The following is an 18,568-nucleotide window of genomic DNA, read 5'->3' on the forward strand; positions in this document are numbered from 1 at the left end:
CCAGCCTTCTCCAATGCAAATCTGTTCCTCATGGGTCCCTCCATCGACTGTTTACCCTGACCAACCTCTTGCTTCTCCAAGCATGGGCGTATCTACCAGCCCCATACACATGGGGTGGGACCTTAAGTCCGGAAAGACCGGTGTGGAGCTGGCAAAGCAGAGTTCGGCTTACAGAACTTAATTCAAATCAGATCCCTCAGGACGTAGGAGTATCGTAGCCTGCATCTGTTTGTATTCTTACATAGAGCCACTGATATCTGCTTGAATTCCTCTTCCTCGACGAGACGACAGATTGCAGCCGTGTTGGTACTTGTGGGCGAAAGCTTCTTGACGACCCAGGTGAAGGAGGAGAGCTTCGTGGGTTTCAACGACCACCTGGTGCTTGATTCAGACCTGCACCTGATCCAGAAAGTCCGAAGTTGTGTATGCTACCATCTTCGGACGGTTGCGACAACGAGCTTCTGTATGGTTTGAAGCTCTGGAGGTCCATCAGTACAAACACGACAGATGCAGGGCCATGGAGGCGGTCTGAGTGTCACGACGTAATCTTGGCGACCTCAGCTCGTTTCAGGAGCTATCATATCTAAGACTTGACTTCCCACAAACTCGGCCAAGGCTGACCAACGACTGAAAATGGCCTTCCTTTTCGACAAAGTGCACAAAGCAGTGCACGAACTCGGCAACGACCTCAAAGACAAGTTCTCCGAACATGGGCAGACCCAAGGCGCAGGCGCAAGCGAGCAATATGACCAGAGCGGCTACGATGAGCAGCACGAGACCCATCGCTTCCAGAGCTTTGCGCCACACAGAATTGGCAATGAAGCCAAATGGTACGTCGACGGTGCCGGGTATATGCACGCTGTAAGTATGGCTCTGGAGAGAGCTCGCGAGTCTATCTGGATCATGGACTGGTGGCTGTCTCCAGAGCTGTACCTGCGCCGTCCTCCTGCTCAGAACGAACAATATCGCGTTGATCGTATGCTGCAAGCTGCAGCTGAAAGGGGTATTCAGGTGAGTGTTATCGGCTTGTTTTTCTTGTCCAGTTGCCCTTTCTTCTTCCTTAGTGCTGCGTTGTATACTCTCTTCGTCTCGAAAATCTGTACGAATTGATCGCTGATAAGGACTAGGTCAACGTACTCATCTACAAGGAAGTCACTCAAGCCCTAACACGTAAGTGTCTCAATCCAGTTCTCCCCGACTATATACATTCGCTTCTTCCTCGATCGGTCGACCGCGTCTCTTCATCTCTGGTCCGATTTGGATTGGATGTGACTTTCAAGTCGTTAGAATACCTCGAAGAGACTAACCCACTAATTAATCCTCCTATCACAGTGTCAAGTGCACACACAAAGCATGCACTTGAACAGCTACATCCCAACATCCGTGTCTTTCGCCATCCCGATCATCTTCCAGACACAAAGGTTATGACATCATCTTTCCTGTCATCTATACAAGGTTTGAAGATGACCGCCGCCAATTTGACAAAGTTGCCCGGCGACGCTATCAAATCTATATATGGTATGAACGAGGACACTGTGCTCTAGTAAGTTGGCCGAACAACTATACAGGTCTTTGCTAACCATGGGAAAGCTGGGCGCATCACGAAAAGTTATGCCTCGTCGACAGCCACATAGCGTTCATGGGCGGTCTGGATCTTTGTTATGGCCGATGGGACACTAACCAGCACTCGATTGCCGACGCTCACCCCGGCGATCTGAATCAGATCGTCTTCCCAGGTCAGGACTACAACAATGCCCGTATCCTGGACTTTAGTGATGTGGCGCACTGGGATCAAAACAAGCTTGATCGTCGTTACAACTCACGCATGGGTTGGTCTGACATGTCAATCTCTTTGATGGGACCCGTCGTGGAGGACCTCCGGAGGCACTTTGCTGAGCGCTGGAACTTCATCTACCAGGAAAAGTACAGCTCCAAGAACCAAGACGACAGATACGCGCCTCTCCATGTTCCAGAATCGAGAACTGGAATCGTTCATCACGAATATCCTTCCGGTCCCGACGCTCCGCTTCCCGAACATATGCGCGAACGCATGATGGAGCACTGGGAAGAGAGTCGTGAACGCATGGAAGGGTTCAGGGACCAAGTCAGACATCACTTCCCAAACAGCAGTCACCCCTCAGCACCGCCTCCTGGTATGCCCTGTCAAATCATGAGATCCTGCTCGAAGTGGTCTCACGGGACCAGAACCGAGCACTCGATCCAGAACGCCTACATTAAGGTGATCCGAAACAGCCATCACTTTATCTACATCGAGAACCAGTTCTTCATCACTGCCACTGGAAACTCACAACGCCCTATCAAGAATCAGATTGGTGCTGCTATTGTTGAGCGTATTGTTCGTGCCGCACGCGAAGGTGAACCTTACCAGGTCATTGTCATTATGCCTGCCATTCCCGCCTTTGCTGGTGATTTGAAGAGCGATGAAGCACTGGGCACGAGAGAGATCTTGGAGCTTCAATACGACAGCATCAACAGAGGCGGCCACAGCATTATGGAGAGCATTGCACAAGAAGGCATTGATCCGACTGAATACATCCGCTTCTACAATCTCCGAAACTACGACCGCATAAACTCAAGCGGAGCCATGCGCGAGGCAGAGCAGCAGAGTGGTGTGAGCTACGATGATGCAAGACAAGAGTACGACCAGCGTTATGGCGGTCAGAGTGATCAATATGCGCAAGAAGGCGCCTACGACGATCAATATAAGCAATACGACGGAGAACAGTCCAACAGGTTTCAGCGTTACCAACAAGCCACCCAAAATATGGGTAACCATTCAGGTCTCGGCAGTGGACGCTGGGACTCGGTTGCAGAGTGCTACATGCTCAATGGCGAAGACATTCGCAACGTACCTTGGGAGGATGGCACTACCGATGAGATGGATGCATTTGTGTCTGAGCTGCTCTACGTACACAGCAAGCTCTTGATCGCTGACGATCGGGTGGTCATCTGCGGTTCGGCAAACTTGAACGACCGCTCTCAGCTCGGTGACCATGATAGCGAAATCGCAATCTGCATCGAAGATCCTCGTGAAGTCCAGTCTTACATGGCTGGTCGTCCCTGGAGAGCAACTGAGTTCGCTGCCAGTCTCCGTCGACAAATCTTCCGCAAGCACCTTGGCTTGTTGCCCTCTCAAGATGTCACCAGGCCTAACCGCAACTTCGAGCCTATCGGAGTGCCGAATGCGTACGACTGGGGAAGTCGTGAAGACGAGGCTGTCATTGATCCGCTGAGCGGTGATTTCCTATCTCTATGGAACAGCACCGCCCGCACGAACACCGAGGCATTCGAGCGTGTCTTCCACCCCGTACCCTCAGACAAGGTCCGCAACTGGAAGGAGTACGACGAATACTTCTCGAGGTTCTTCCCTACCGGTAAGGACGCCAAGGAAGAAAAAGGCAAGGATGCAGAGAAGCCCAGCCAGTGGAAGCTCGGTCACGTTGTAGCAGAGGAATTCCCTGGCGGCGTTGCAGAGGTCAAGGATGTGTTGAGCCAGATTCGTGGTACCCTGGTCGAGATGCCTCTGCTCTTCCTCAAGGAAGAGGACATTGCAAAGGAAGGCCTCACGCTCAACGCCATGACCGAAGAGATTTATACTTGAAGGAGAGGCTAGTATAGTGAGCAGAAGACAAATGACATTATGACAATGACGAAGTTCGCTGCTCCACTACAGTGACGTCTCGCCATGAAATGAGCTTGGTCGTGTTGGTGCAGCAGAGACATGAGTGAGGAGAAGAGCAGGAGCGCAAAACAAGCCGTGTGATCGGATGAAGTGTATATGCATCGTGAGTTTCTCGAGTTTATGTCTATTTCTTCGACACCTGCTGGATCAACCTCTCAACGTCCGTAGCAGCCTGACCTGTGGCCTTCTCACGAAGCGACTCAAGTAATCTGAGGTTACGAGCTTTGGCCGCTTCTTCGGCTGCACGAACTATCAGTCCACACTTTGTCCACAGCTCCACACGTTCTTCTACTGTAAGACTCGTGCATTTAGGAATGAACAGAGACGCCAGCTTTGGGTTACCAGCAGACAGGATCTCATTGACGAACGGCTGGAGACATGGTTAGCGATGTTATTGATCGAAGAAGAGTGTTCTAGATCTTACCTCCCAGCCGATGGGGCTCTTGCGAGTTTTTAACAAGTCCTCAAGCTCGCGCCAGTCACGACGTGACACGAGTGCACGCAAGCGTATCCACCAATAGACCTTGTCCGAGACCTTGAACTCGGACTGAACCTTGAGACTCCGCTTCACATTGCCCAATCGGATGAGCCTGTAGATCGTCTCGTTGATACTAAGGCCGCTAAAGTCCTCATCGAGATCACGCTTGAATGTGTCTTGAAACTTGAGCAGCTTCTGCTCTTCGTCGATGGCTCGTACTTGTACTGATTGGTCCTTTGACTCTTGCAGGATTTTCGATGCCATTTTGAGTTTGTCGTTTCGAGCGTTCGCATCTGCAGCATTGAGCGAATCCGACAACAGTAGATTTGAACTGTCGAGTCTTCGGTCATCCTGGTAGAATAGATCTTTTAGCAATTCCTGGTCTTGGTCCCATGCGGATGCTTCAACGAGTGCAGTCGCGACCGGGCGACCGTTGATCGTGCGGAAGAATGTGGCAAGTGGCAACTTCTTTTTCAGGTGTAACAACACATGATACACCAGATCTGTATCTCCACTTTCGATGGCTTTGTCCAAAGCAAGCGAATCCTCCTCTACATTCAGCAGAAGCGGCACTTGCTTTCCAGCTCGTGGTTCGTGTTCGAGCAGCTCCGTTGCTAGTTTACCACGACCTTCCTCGTATGCTGTCTGTGCAATCTCTTCGAACGAAATACCTCGCTTTCCTTGCAATCTCTCGACAATCTCGGCACAGATATCTTCCTCGTCACTAGTGGAGCTACGCACTTTTTGACGTGCCCAGTGAACATAGATTTTGTCAAGGGGCAGGTCGAGATGCTCAGAGATCTTGATCGCTAGCAAATATTCCTTGCGATTGATCAATCTCTGAACCAAGTTTGCAGGCGTCAAACGGGTATACTGGTCGAAACTGAGAGGCAGACCAATCTCAAAGAAGCGAATAGCATTGAGCACGCGTAGTGTCTCACACATGTCGACAAATTCGTCGCTGTTGTATAGGTCAAGTACTGACTTGCCAAACGAGGCGGCCTTCAGAAGCTGTTTCTGCCAATGTATGCTGAATTCGTGTCCAGCTGCTCTAATACAAGTGTCGACGGCTTCATCCAGATTCGGTCGAATGAGTTGTATGTTCTCATCGGCTTTGGGAGATTTTCTGTCGAGTTGCTCGGCTGCATCGAGTAAGACGGAGGCTGGTGAGGTAGAACCCAGCCTGAAAGTCTCTTCGGAGACCTCTGGCACTTTCTGGATGAACTCGCAGACGTCATTTGTGAAGATTCGGATGCCATCAACGTCGGGCGATAGGTGAACCCAGGAGTCGTAGTAATGTTTTGAAGCGGCTCCGTTGGGGCCAACTAGATGTACCTCATCTTCCCAGGCCAGTACAACAGCGTTGTTACCACACCACTGCAAATCTTTCGGAGGAGTCTTGACACGCGAATCGTACTCGGTCAGGCGGTTCTCAAAGTCGCTGCTGATGACCCAGACCTTGGCATCCTGTGTGTAGAGAGCGATGAATTTGGCGTTGGGAGCTACCGAGACGAGCTTGAAGGGACCGTTTTGTAGCTTGCGATCCTGAGCTTCGGAGGCATCAACAATGACGATGGTGTCGTCGATTGCCAGGATGGCTTCGACGGAGCGAGACAGAGTAAAGGCGGGAGGGATGACAGCCCATGACAAGATTTCACCTTGGGGAGGAGTGGCCAGGAGAGTCGGACGAGGCTCGTCGTAGCGTGAGACACAGACCAGTTGGTTGTTACCGAGGAGGGCAACGAAGCCCGATGACCAGAAGCGACACGAGACGACACCATGCTCGTCGGCGCCGTGACCAAGGCTGAAGGGGATGAAGTCACCGCTGAGGCCGTGATATATCCTCACAGTTCCATCGTTGGTAACGACGATCAGTCTCTCGTCTTCAGACCAAGCACAGCCTTGGATTGCGCCCTTGTCCCAGTTGATGCGGTGGATCAGCTTGCCTGAGCATGTGTAGAGGTCGATGGAGGGGCGGGCAGCCTGGGTGCTGCGGTAGGCGTATAGCTTGGAGTCGTCGCGGTAGAGAGCTATCTATCTGGCACTGTCAATGTCGTCCTTGATGTCGTGACTGCCTTGTCTACGTACAGCACCGGCTAGTGGAGCGCCGACTAGCACATGGTTCTCGAGTTCCAGCTCCGGGTCGAAGACGGATGTGTAGAGTTGGGTCTTCCGGTAGAAGCGATCGCCGACTCGTTCCCAGTCCGCCGTGGCCTTGGACATTTCAGCAGCAGTTCGTGCCTGCCTGTCGCGCTCGCGCTCGCTGTCGCTACCGCTACCGCATCGAGGAGCCCATTGCGTAGCTGCTGGTCTGTGCGCGTCCTGGCTAATTGCTCCATCGGGAGCCTCAACTCCATACACAACCAGCATCCGCATCTTTCCATGTCGTTTCCTATAATTTCCATCCACATTCCAAACAGACTGGATCCCATCTGGCTATAGGTGGCTCCGTCGAGGTTTTCCGTTGTCCAACATGGACTCGACTGCTGCCAAAATCCAGGCTTTGGGTGATCTGGAGTTGGCTGTCTTGCTCTGTCTGGTAGCCCAACAACACTGTATAATATCAACCCAGAATCTTTTGCTCGACACTCTGGCACGGGAACTCCAACTGGTCCGTCCACGTGCGCCTGATTCTATCCCATCAAGACTAATCGGATAAAGATTGCTACCAATATTTTTGGTCTCTCGTGTGCCTTGGTCAACTGTTCAGCCACAACTACTCTCGATGACTTTAGAGCGTCTGTTCTGGTCGATGCTCCAAACACCGTAGATGATCACCTTGCTTCCTCCACCCATCTCTCACTCCCCTCCTTCAAGCACCCCACTTCTAGGCAGACCTTCCTCCGGAATCAGTCTGGCGCCAGCAACGAACTCGATGACCGTAAAATCGCCGACATCATCATCGCAAAGGATCTGAACATGGCAAACACCAATGTTCAGACCCAAGCTCTCGAGGTAGTCATGTGCGAAACTGCATCAGGAGTAACTTTTCTGACCATTTTTACAGCTTATGCGAACCAAAAGATTGTTCAGTCATACCGCCATGCACAGCACATCCAAACACTTCCTCTTCATTGCCCTACAAGCATCAGAGTCCACGTCCAAACTCGCTTTCCACCTTGTGAGTATGTGTCAAAACTTTTGTAGTGACTTGCTCGCTAAAAAATCATCTGTAGAATGATATGTTTGCCATCTCACATTTCCATACCCAAGACGATGGCTTTCCGAATCTCGAAGAGCAAGACTTCAAGGAACAATCCCATTCTAATGATGCTGCATCCATCTCTTCAGTCGTCAAGCATCAGCTTTCCAACGAGGAGCCCCTCTCTGGATCTCCCACCATCACGCCAGAAGACATACAGGATATGCGTGCTTCCTCGAAAGCCGTTCGAGTGAGCGCCGAGGTTGCTGCATATCTTCACAACATTGTCATCTTCATGCGTTTGAACCGCTTTGTTGCGGGCGGTGTCTCTGCCTATGCTACTCGACACTTCAGAGCTATTGTCTACGCTCTTGCACCTTTGCATGGCCTCGAGTATGTTCCTCCGTCGTTGGTTGATCTGGCGGCAAGAAAAGTCTATGCGCATCGCTTGATCCTGGCTACTCCAAGTACCGAAAGGAGCATGCAATGGGGAAGCGACTTTCGTGCGGTCGAGCAAGTCTTGAAAGATGTCACGGTTGCAGATGCCATCGAGTCGGTTCTCTCCAGTGTGGAAGCCCCGCTTTGAAGACGCTCGAATCTTGATGTTTATTGATTCTACCGCTTGGTCCGGATTCTCATTTTGTACACCAGGGCCTGTCGCAATGGCATCATCGACGGAGCACACCCCAAGCTCTAATGCCGCCCAAACATCGGCGCGTTTTCCTGCCATTCTCTCAGCAACACGGAAACCTCTATTCTCAGATCCTCGATGACGTCGTCCATCTTGATGTCTGCCTTGTCATAGCCAAACGGCTCTTCCAGCTGATATGCTATGGCTTCTATGCCGTACAAGGTGAAGGTGATGAGAGAGACGATCACGACAGTCCACCACTGCATGCTTTCGACAAAAGCGAACGGCAGGACGCCGCCGTAGAGTGCCAATACCTGTCTGGTATGGATAAGATAGGCAACCGGAATAGGTGTCAAGCGAATTGTCTCCATGGTTCCATACGCTGCCACCAACGAGTTGAGTTGCACCGAGAGTTGTGATGCCTGCGGGCTGTGGAACCATCCCCGGTCATGGGAACGCTTAATGTATGCTTCGATCGACATCGTGAGCTGGATTGGAAGACCAAGACCCTCGAACTCATAGGTTTGAGACATTTTGGGGCCCAGCAGCTCTCTCAGCTCTGGTTTCAGAGATCCAGATCCGCTGTCTTCGAGGTCAGGAGCACCCACGCTATGCTCCCACTCCCATTGGAGCGTGTTTTTGACCGCGTATATTATGGCAAGTAGAGTGTGGATGGCAGCTTCTGTTTCTGCTCGCTCAGCTGGCGTAGGCCCAGGGCCTTTCGAGTTGTAGTTGCAGGTCAAAAACGACCGAGTCAGATTGCGGATGTTGGTACAAATGGTAGTCAAGTCGTTCTGGCCTGACCAAAACCGAGCATATGAGCTCTGGTTGCGGAAGACGAGGAGTAAACCCACGACGATAGATAGAGATGAAGTAATTGATCCAGGAAGATGCGGCGTGTATGGCGTGAAATCGTCAACATATACGATCAGTGCAGCAAACAAGGCGTGGATTATGACTGGCAGCAAGATGTCGCCATGGATTGAGCCCTTGATGAATCTCAAGACGAGTGGCATGCGACGGGGCTTCTTCCTCGCCCTGTTCATCAGCGGCTTCGTTGGTCGACGAGCGGGTCGAGCTCGCATTATGGATGACAGATGGTTTGAGTTGGATCTTGAGAAGAAGAGATTGTCACGCGATGGGAAGAAACAAACTGTTGCTGTTTCTGAACTCTTCTTGTTTTGAATTGGAAAAGGGGGAAAGCTGAAACGCCTGTCGAGATGCGGTGAAGTCAAGTCAGGGTCGTCCCCAATACAACTCTCTAAAGACTAAGAAACCCAATCGCCATTGAACAGCATACCCAATTGCCATGTTGAACACCTTGTGACTCTCTCCGAATATGCTCTTATCCATTCGTGCTACTATTGCGTGGAATACCACGACGTGTCGAGCTAGTTGACGAAGGCAGACCGAATCTGAATTCGAGTCTCAATCGTCATGGACCTGCGTACCTCCCCGAAAGTGTCGACGGCGACTTCTTGCAAAACACCCAAAAACGGAACTCGGTTCAGGCTCAAAAGTATGACAAAGTTCAGCACGACAACAGGAGAAGAACCATCTAGTGTCCAATGGAGTGGTGATTCAAGCTATGTATATCTATATATACTCGTTGTACCATCAAATATTGAATCACCATGGTTGCGAGTTTCCACTATCTGACGAGGCCTGAGCGAGCTCAATAATTCTTAGTACATTCGTGGCATCATCTCCACTGACAGGTACCTCGCCCTCGCCTTTCACCGCCTTTGCAAGGGTGCGGTAATACTCGATATAAGTAGGTGGAGGCTCGATGGAAGGAATAGTCTCGCGCTCGAACTTGCCATCAGTAGCCACGGTCAGTGTGCCGTGAGAGGATGAAGGCTCAACTCCAAATTCAGGACTGTCCAATTTGACGCCAGCAAGAAGCTGAGGTTCTTGCACGTCCAGATGTGACTTCTTGAACGAGCCCTTGGTTCCGCGGACCCAGAATCTTAGCTGTTCTTGCTCTGAACTGATGGCGGAGCTCTTGACTGTAACCAGCATCTCGTCCTCGGGGGATCCGTACTTGAGCAGTACTGTGCATGCATCTGGCGCACAGTCGCCTGTCTTGAGCCCCTTTCGTTGCACTTGGACGAAGCCGGTGACCGAGTTTGGCGCACCGAATAGATGGTACACCTGATCGAGCAAATGACTTCCGAGATCATAGAGCGCGCCGCTTGCGGGCGTGGCCAGGGTTTTCCATGTCGTGCGAGTTGGAGGATCAGGACGGAAGCGATCAAAGTGCGTCTCAAATTCAGCAATCTCGCCCAGCTTTCCTGAAGCCAAGAGTTGCTTCAGGGTGACAAAGTCCTGATCCCATCGCCTGTTCTGGTAGACTGCTAGCAAGCGATTGTTCTCCTTGGCCAGTGCGGTCAATTCTCTGGCTTCCTTTGAGGTTGGGACAAATGGCTTCTCGACAACGACGTGCTTGCCGCTCTCGATGGCCCTCTTTGTGAATTCGTAATGTGTGTCTGGGATGCTGGTGACGATGACCAGATCGACGGTCTTGTCAGCAAACAAGTCGTCGACATTGCGGAACAGCTTGGTGTCGGGGTGATGGGCAGAAGCGTCATCGCCTGACTTTGGACTACGCTGTACGATAGCATACAGGTTGTAGTCGGGAAGGGCCTGGATGAATGGAATGTGGAAGACTTTTGCGCTCAGGCCATAGCCGATGACACCGACGTTGATCTTCTTGTCCGCAGACATCTTAACGAACAGTAAGCAAGATGAGATTGAGACGAGTAGTTGTAAGCAGAATGATGGACGTGTTAGCAAAAAAGAAGTCTTTATAGTCGATTACAAAAGCTAGCTGTCCTTATCCTAAGTGGAGCATAGTACTAGGGCTGCGGGTAGCCCTAAAGAATGGTATGAGCAGGTGAGTCACGGAAGGAGTTACGCGGAAGGTGGTTGCGTGCTTTGGACGCGATGCTTACGAGCCACTCGTCGCATCGGCCGAATGTGGAGTTTGGCCGACAATCTCACCCAACCCACACATGAGAATAACACGGACATTTTACTACCTAATCCATCCATCACCATCCTTACTGCCATCGCGCTCGCTGCGAGTCCAACTCGACAGACATAGCCCAAGGTAGCCGTTCGCCCAAGTCGCCGGGCCACCAAGGTTACGTCGGCGCGCGCTCACGACTAGAAGCAACGCCGCGCCCCTCTCGCCATCGCAAACATGCCTCTTACCGAGACGGAGCTCAAGCTCGTTGAATCCATGTTCATGAACAATCATAGCGTGAAAACCGTCCTCCAAATCATGCCCCACGCTGTCATGTCGACCCTGTACAGACAGAAAAAGACCTTCGACACCTATGGCTCCATACATAAGCCAGGGACCACAAGCAAAAGAAGACTAAGGAAGCCCACTGTACCTGATGCAGAAGCCGATGCCTCGCCAGCCGATTCCGAAAGCCCCCAGCCCAAGGACCATTTGTCAGAAAGTGACCGCACCGTAGAGATGTTGTTCTCGCAGGGTTGCTCCGTTCGTGTCGTGCAATCCTGGTTCCCTAACAAGCCCAAGAGCAGCCTCTACCGAATGCAAAAGAACTTCCAGGCCTATGGCTCCGTCAGGAAGCCAGAGCTCATGTACAAGAAGAAGGGAAGACCGTCTGCTGTTACACCAGAGATGAAAGAATGGCTGATGGAGCTGGTCAAGGATGGCAAAGAGATGTGGCAGAGAGACCTTGTCTACGAGCTATTTACAAAGTTCGGCGTCTTCGTGTCTGCCTCCACCATTTCACGCCTCCTCAAGGAGCAAAACGTTGTCAAGAAAATGGGCTCCGTAGAAAGTGTAGATACAGACATGGCTTCAGACGATGAAGAAGACGAGGATGAGGATACGCCAGTCACTAACCCAAATCTGGATCCCCTTCTCCGATGGGCCTGACGACTTCTACAAGGCCCTTCGAACAACAAGCTATGGACAACATCGAACCTCAAGACCAAGTGATAATGGGCTTCACCGTCTCGCCTGTATGCATTTCATGCACACCCTTCTCAAAATTCTCCGCCGGCATGAGCTTCACCAGCTTATCGAAAGGAAATCTTCCCTCCCGGTACCAACCTATCATCTTTGGAATGAATTCCGATGATACGCTGTTGCCTTCGATCGCTCCCATGAAAGCTTTACCGCTGTTCATGAAGGGAAACACTGGAATTTCGACCTGGAAGTCTGGTGGTGTTGATCCCACTTGGATGATCTTGCCTCCCTTTCTTGTCATCTCGATAGCGGCTTTGACGAGGACTGGCACGCCTGTCGTGTCGATGGTGATTGCGGGACCCGCATCTTCACAAAGTTCCTGTACCGCTTTAACGACAGTCTTGCCGTCTGGGAGCTTGGATGTGTCAATCACATGTGTCGCACCTAGAGACTTTGCCGTCTCCATTCGGCTGTCCACACGATCAACTCCGATGATAGTTCGGCAACCAGAGATCTTTGCTGCCATGATAGCGCTCAAGCCAACGCCTCCCAAACCAAGCACGACAACCGAGTCATTGGGTGTCGCTTTTGCGACGTTGACCACAGTGCCAGCTCCGGTCTGGAAGCCACAGCCCAAGGGTGCGAAGGTCTGCAATTCTTCCTTGCTCCTGATCAGGCTGGTCACATTGACAACGCTGTTCTGTTTTGCCACACTATAGTGGGCAAAACTAGATTGGCCGAAGAACTTACCGGCTATCTCGCTCGTGTCTTTTGTATCGGCAGACACGAAAGCGGCCTTATTGCCGAAATTCAGTGGCATGCTCTCATAGCACAGCGATGGAAGACCACTTTTGCAGGACTCGCAACGACCGCACCAATCGAATGACAACAATACAGCATCTCCTGGCTTTGCAATTTGAACTTTTGAGCCGACGGCTTTGACATAGCCCGACCCTGTGATGATTGTCAGCATTGCCATGCCATCCAGTTCTTGTATATAGTATGTACCTTCGTGACCCAGTACGCGAGGGTAATAGAACAAATCCGAGTTGCCGCTTCCCGAACCACACATGATGTCTGTATGGCAGATACCACTCGCTACCAATTCTACGAGCAATTCATCCTCTTGGATCTCGCGTGTTGTGACCTCTTCCATCTTCCAGCCATTGTCAGCAAGCGTATCGCGAGCCACTATGGCTTTGCCAGTCCAAGTTTTCTGTTCTTCAGCCATCGTTGTGTTTCTTGTCGTCCAAACGGTGTCGAATGTTTGATTAGAGCTGGGAGGGATGGTATCAAAGGTCGAGGAGACGTCGTATTCGATTTGCCAGTTTTGATATGTGACTGACCCACTTCGTCGTCCTGGATAGGACATAGCATCAAGTGCGGGGCGCCTCCGAGCTCGGTATTTACCTGCGGCTCGTCATGACGGTACGAAACAAGATCGAGTCTCGACACATTTCTTGTTTGGGTTTACTACTGATACATTTGTCACGTCTGCATCTCAGTGTCCCATTGATCGTAGCACAGTCGAGACCAGTGCAATACATGTTTTTCGATAGCTTCATGTTTACAGAGTGATCATTTGAATATCATGATGACTGAGAAGCATTATGTGGAGATTCGTGGGGTGCGTATGACGGTTTAGATTGAGCATGGGTACGTGTTCAGAATGGATGGTGACAGTTGACAACAAGCTTTGACCTTCAGTTACCTTCCATCAATCGCCTGCACTAGCCACGAGTTGAAAAACACAATTCAGAGGTTGGGTCATCTGCTCATCAGACAATATCCATTTATAAACTTCTCAATCTCGATGTTCATAGATCACAGACGATGCGACCTATGCGTTAACCTAATTCAGACGAGCAACACCAGCTGTGACTTTCTCCAAAGTCACATCGAGTAGGCCAAGTTCAGCCATGTGAACATCATTGTCACCTGTATCCTCCCAGACGCTAGCCAACTCGCCATTAGCCTTGCCTTCCTTGAAACGAGCCGACGCGACTCTAAGAGGTTGCAAGAACGATCCTGCTACATCGTTGTTCGAGTGCAGGTCGCCGATAGACAATGGCTCGTGTAGATGCTGTGCCGACAGGAGAAGATAGTAGAAGTTAAGCGAAGCCAGATAGAAGTGCAAACTCTGTTGGAAAACGAGCCATGATTCAGTAATGCTCTTGGTCGTGAGGTCGTGAGTCAAGTCAGGGAACAAGTAGGGCGCCAAACTGTCCAGAGCCACTGGTGTTGAGAACACCGAAGTCTCATACTTGTTATCGTGAACTGATCCCTGATGCTGAGACTCGTGCGAAGAATTTGGAGTAGGAGGATTGGCTTCGATGGTCTCGCCTTTGACCCAGCTGATAGCTGCGACCTTCAGATTGTCGAAAGGACAATGCTCGAGTGTGTCCCTGATGAAGGCAAGTCTCTCAGCGTCGGAGGGATTCGATCGCAAGATGGTGGATGCCAAATAGAATGCATGGTAACGGATGCTAGGCGAAGGAGAATTCGATGAGATCAGAGAGAGATATTGCAGATACTGGCTGAACTGTTCGCTGTCTGCAGGCTCGCCGACATGGTCTTCTTCGATAGCAAGGATGGCCAGCGCCAAAATAGCGTCAAGCACGGCTTCAGGCTCTGTACCAATGGTCTCTCCCATGTCGGATGAGCCTGCGATATAATTCTGCAGAACTTTTTGATGTTCGGGGAAGATGCTGAACATGTCCTTGGGCTTTGGTGTAGAGTAGAGGACAGTTGCTACGTTTGCAGCAGCGAACATGAACAACGAGCCCACCTTTGACAAAGGAATGTCATTTGCAGTCTTGGGAAACTCTTCTTCGTTATCAGGTACAAGAGATGGACCTGGATCGGGATTCTCCATGGCGGGGAGAAGGTCTTTTCTTTCCATACCAAGATCGCGAGCCAATGCGACTATACCGCCAACAGCAGTCAAGCGGGCTGCAAGCTCCTCATCCAAGATGAACTTATCAGTCATCGAAGGCCTGCCAGGAACAGTACGTTCAGGGTGCAGCTTCTCTTGTAAACGACTACACCAAGCTAGGCCGGGTGCATCGCGGTCAGAAGTCAAGGAGAGCATGTAATCCTCAAAGACGTGAGTGATGAAGGATTGAAGGAGTCGCTTCTGTATATCGGCCTCACTTGCTGATGGCGCCTTCGCAGCTGTATCGGACTCTGGGTCAGGGGCTGACGCTTGAGATTTCGCGCTCAAGATCTGAGTACTGCTCTTACGAGGAGGCAGATGGGGGCGCTTGCTTCCAGACACGCTCGTGACAAACCGGACGATGGCCGAGATCAACTCCTCCTTGTGATTTACCGCATTGTTAAAAGACACCAGAATAGCTTGAAGTGATGTTGACAAAAAGCGGCTGGGATACTGCGTCTTTATGCGCGTGTGTAAGGTTGACAGCATGGACAACAAGCTGGCGAATTGAAGCACAGGGAGGGGCAGAGGAGCAGGTGTCTCGACCGCCTGAGTGGTTTTACCATCATTGCTTTCGACGGGTGCAGTCTTAGCGGGGTGATAAGCAGGATTGGTCTCTTCACCAGCAATAGGCTCGTCGTCATCTGTGTCCGGCTCAAGGCCCTGGAAGTCTATCAAGCGCAGCGACTCGGTCACTTTGAGGATAACCTCGCGTGGGTTTCCAAGACGCGCAATGTCCTGCAAGCATTCGTCCGAGTTCGGCAGAAGAGGAACAAGCAGATGAACAAGATCCCAACCGATGTTAGTAGTCAGCTTTGTGTCTTGAAGCACTTGATGCAGTGTCGGTAGGGACTCCGGATTGAGGTTGTATTCGATAATGGTGAGATAGCTGAGGTAATCAGTTGCGGGTGGCAAGGCCTCGAGAAGAGGGTTCCTTTCGGCCATGATGATTTGCCTCGTTGATAGGTATGTGAGCACGAAGTAGAAGATGCAGTGCAGTCTCGAAAGGGTTGTCAAAGCACCGAGGGGGAGTGAATGTGGTGGGGGTGGACCTTGGCGGATGCTTGTTTGCGATTCCGGCAACGATCGGCGTTCACGCGTTTGCTACGAAACGCGAAAGGCTATTTATGAGACGTTGGCTGCTTCGTACAGCTTCCTCGAGACAGGCTGGCCGTGACAGAAGCAGGTATGAGACTGCAAGATCCGTGCAAACAAGAGTTCCGTTGCGTGAACGTAACAGAAGGTCGCTCTCAAGCGACGGCTATCTGAATTATGTGCAGTTTGACAGTTTCAAATGACAACAAGCATTTGAACGTGAAGATTGATACCAGAAACAAACAACTGCCTACGATGGGGATTCATGTACGTATTGTGTCCAACAGACATGTAAAGTGGCTCCTCTTCTGAGTTCAACATTTCAGACCGAGAATGCATATGGGCGGCGTGTTTCGATGTATGACCTGCACAAGCCTGAGATGGATGCAAGTAGGTTAACACAACAGCTACCCCAACTTGACTCCCGGTACTTCAAGCCCCGAGTGACTTGCTGCGGTTGATTGCAGGTGTCTGTTCTGAGAAGCTAGTGATGGCATCTTTTTGGTAACCCATGGTGATGCCAAGTGACGTTCAGTGACTGTAGAAGCTGGGAAGAGGCTGGGATCAAAAGAAAACAGAGATGACAGCGATATGAGGACATGAACGACGCGTCCAAGCCTTGTTTCCGAGCGAGGCCGAGCAAATGAGGCATCTGGGTCGACGTGGTCCCACTCAGGGGCTCGGATAGATGTAGATTGATAAGTTAAGAAGCCCAATGATCCGATAAAAAGCTATGATTGGCTCTGTTGTCCGAGAAACGAGATCGAAGGATGTGCGAGAGCGGAACGCGGGACAGAAACGCGTTCTCTACACGTACGACAACAAAGTGCATTTCAGGGGGTCAGACTGGCCGAGCATGAGAGAGAAATTTATGAGGCAATTGAGACATCAACATGATTTTTATGAGGAGACGGGTGATTTGGAAAGTTCAGTAAGTTTTGTGACGATATGTGAAGCACATCGGGACTCGTCGAGCAATAGAAAGTCGTTTTCGATTCGAGCAGATCGATGAAATCATTCCGAGCCTCGCAATCGCGCGCGGGTCGCGTTGTCGTGCACGGTTGCCAAGCTCTCGACACGCGATTGTTATATCTTTCTCGACGCGCTCTTGCTTCCATTCAATCTACCCACCACTTACAACATCAAGCATCTTCTCTTGAACGCAGCATCAATTGGTCTGCTTATTTGTTCGGCTGCTTCTCTACATACACATCCATCACCATGTCTGCGCCACTGATCACTCCCTCAAAGAAGGTGAGAATTATCTTTGTCCTCGAACCTTCTGAACCAATTTAGCTAACGCGTCTCTGCAGGCCGCCGAGGCCCTCGACAACTTCAACATCGAGTCACCAATGAAGCAGCCCCTCTTCACTGCTGTATCAGAAGAGAAGGAGAACATTATTTCAGATGAGGTCGCTGTCCCCGTCAAGGGCATTCCTATGCCCGATGACCTTCCCGAGCCCGAAGCACCCAAGCCCAGTGCGGCCCCTGGTCTCAAGGGTGACGAGGTGAACGAGCCTATTCTCCAAGAGAACCCCAATAGATTCGTTCTCTTCCCTATCAAGTACCACGAGGTAAGTTTTTACTCAATTGACGCGTACGCGACGCGTCATATCGTACCAATCTAATGCTAACTTTCTATACAGATCTGGAACATGTACAAGAAGGCCGAAGCCTCATTCTGGACCGCCGAGGAGATTGATCTGTCCAAGGATCTTCACGACTGGAACAGACGTCTCAACGACGACGAGCGTTTCTTCATCTCTCACGTCCTCGCTTTCTTCGCTGCCTCTGACGGTATCGTCAACGAGAACCTCGTCGAGCGTTTCAGCTCCGAGGTACAGATTCCTGAGGCCAGATGCTTCTACGGCTTCCAGATCATGATGGAGAACATCCACTCCGAGACATACTCATTGCTCATCGACACATATATCAGCGAGCCCAAGCAGCGCACCTACCTCTTCAACGCCATCGAGAACATTCCTTGCATCAAGAAGAAGGCCGACTGGGCCCTCAAGTGGATCTGCGACAAGGACTCTACCTTCGGTTGCCGTTTGATCGCCTTCGCTGCCGTCGAGGGTATCTTCTTCTCGGGTTCCTTCGCTTCCATCTTCTGGCTCAAGAAGCGTGGTCTCATGCCCGGCCTCACATTCTCCAACGAGCTCATCTCGCGTGACGAGGGCATGCACACCGACTTTGCTTGTCTGCTCCACTCGCACCTCAAGAACAAGCCTTCGGCCGCCCTCGTCCGCGAGATCATCACCGAGGCCGTTGCTATCGAGCAGGAGTTCCTGTCAGATGCCCTTCCCTGTGCTCTCCTCGGCATGAACGCAAAGCTCATGTGCCAATACATCGAGTTTGTCGCCGACCGCCTACTCCTCGCTCTCGGCGAGCCCAAGATCTACCAGGCCACCAACCCCTTTGACTTCATGGAGAACATCTCGCTGGCTGGCAAGACCAACTTCTTTGAGAAGAGAGTTGGTGACTACCAGAAGGCTGGTGTCATGAACAGCACAAAGAAGGAGGAGAGCAAGACGACCGAGGGCCTGGCTGCCACCGTCAGTGGTGACTTCGCCTTCGATGAGGACTTCTAGTTGAGTCGTCGAGTAACAGGATCATTTTATGGGTGGGAGTT

The 18,568-nt window shown here is 51.2% G+C and overlaps 9 protein-coding genes across 9 annotated transcripts; 4 read left to right on the top strand and 5 right to left on the bottom strand.

The window, feature by feature from the left end:
* Nucleotides 1-633: 633 nt before the first annotated feature.
* On the top strand, nt 634-3,622 carry M436DRAFT_41853 (phospholipase D/nuclease; the record flags this gene model as incomplete). Its single annotated transcript, XM_013574144.1, has 3 exons — nt 634-1,011; nt 1,128-1,543; nt 1,591-3,622. 3 exons carry the CDS (start codon nt 634-636, stop codon nt 3,620-3,622), a joined length of 2,826 nt encoding a protein of 941 aa, XP_013429598.1.
* A 205-nt stretch (nt 3,623-3,827) lies between these two features.
* On the bottom strand, nt 3,828-6,404 carry M436DRAFT_41252 (vacuolar protein sorting-associated protein 16; the record flags this gene model as incomplete). The annotated part of the gene is made up of 3 exons (XM_013574038.1): nt 3,828-4,073; nt 4,128-6,215; nt 6,270-6,404. 3 exons carry the CDS (start codon nt 6,402-6,404, stop codon nt 3,828-3,830), a joined length of 2,469 nt encoding a protein of 822 aa, XP_013429492.1.
* A 250-nt stretch (nt 6,405-6,654) lies between these two features.
* M436DRAFT_41637 (uncharacterized protein) lies at nt 6,655-7,909 on the top strand (the record flags this gene model as incomplete). Its single annotated transcript, XM_013574102.1, has 4 exons — nt 6,655-6,792; nt 6,843-7,136; nt 7,189-7,302; nt 7,358-7,909. The coding sequence occupies 4 exons, from the start codon at nt 6,655-6,657 to the stop codon at nt 7,907-7,909; spliced, it is 1,098 nt and encodes a 365-aa protein (XP_013429556.1).
* Nucleotides 7,910-8,016: 107 nt separating this feature from the next.
* On the bottom strand, nt 8,017-9,039 carry M436DRAFT_70989 (uncharacterized protein; the record flags this gene model as incomplete). Its single annotated transcript, XM_013574321.1, has 1 exon — nt 8,017-9,039. One exon carries the CDS (start codon nt 9,037-9,039, stop codon nt 8,017-8,019), a length of 1,023 nt encoding a protein of 340 aa, XP_013429775.1.
* Nucleotides 9,040-9,583: 544 nt separating this feature from the next.
* Nucleotides 9,584-10,681, bottom strand: M436DRAFT_70990 (NAD binding Rossmann fold oxidoreductase; the record flags this gene model as incomplete). The annotated part of the gene is made up of 1 exon (XM_013574322.1): nt 9,584-10,681. The coding sequence occupies one exon, from the start codon at nt 10,679-10,681 to the stop codon at nt 9,584-9,586; it is 1,098 nt and encodes a 365-aa protein (XP_013429776.1).
* Nucleotides 10,682-11,159: 478 nt separating this feature from the next.
* Nucleotides 11,160-11,870, top strand: M436DRAFT_70991 (uncharacterized protein; the record flags this gene model as incomplete). Its single annotated transcript, XM_013574323.1, has 1 exon — nt 11,160-11,870. The coding sequence occupies one exon, from the start codon at nt 11,160-11,162 to the stop codon at nt 11,868-11,870; it is 711 nt and encodes a 236-aa protein (XP_013429777.1).
* A 49-nt stretch (nt 11,871-11,919) lies between these two features.
* On the bottom strand, nt 11,920-13,134 carry M436DRAFT_70992 (NAD(P)-binding protein; the record flags this gene model as incomplete). The annotated part of the gene is made up of 2 exons (XM_013574324.1): nt 11,920-12,857; nt 12,912-13,134. 2 exons carry the CDS (start codon nt 13,132-13,134, stop codon nt 11,920-11,922), a joined length of 1,161 nt encoding a protein of 386 aa, XP_013429778.1.
* A 621-nt stretch (nt 13,135-13,755) lies between these two features.
* On the bottom strand, nt 13,756-15,783 carry M436DRAFT_40775 (DUF1760-domain-containing protein; the record flags this gene model as incomplete). The annotated part of the gene is made up of 1 exon (XM_013573947.1): nt 13,756-15,783. The coding sequence occupies one exon, from the start codon at nt 15,781-15,783 to the stop codon at nt 13,756-13,758; it is 2,028 nt and encodes a 675-aa protein (XP_013429401.1).
* A 1,371-nt stretch (nt 15,784-17,154) lies between these two features.
* On the top strand, nt 17,155-18,527 carry M436DRAFT_70994 (uncharacterized protein; the record flags this gene model as incomplete). Its single annotated transcript, XM_013574325.1, has 3 exons — nt 17,155-17,187; nt 17,247-17,507; nt 17,580-18,527. 3 exons carry the CDS (start codon nt 17,155-17,157, stop codon nt 18,525-18,527), a joined length of 1,242 nt encoding a protein of 413 aa, XP_013429779.1.
* Between the last annotated feature and the right edge of the window lie 41 nt (nt 18,528-18,568).

Source organism: Aureobasidium namibiae (genome assembly GCF_000721765.1).
Source record: "Aureobasidium namibiae CBS 147.97 unplaced genomic scaffold scaffold_4, whole genome shotgun sequence".
In the NCBI taxonomy this organism is placed as follows: domain Eukaryota; kingdom Fungi; phylum Ascomycota; class Dothideomycetes; order Dothideales; family Saccotheciaceae; genus Aureobasidium; species Aureobasidium namibiae.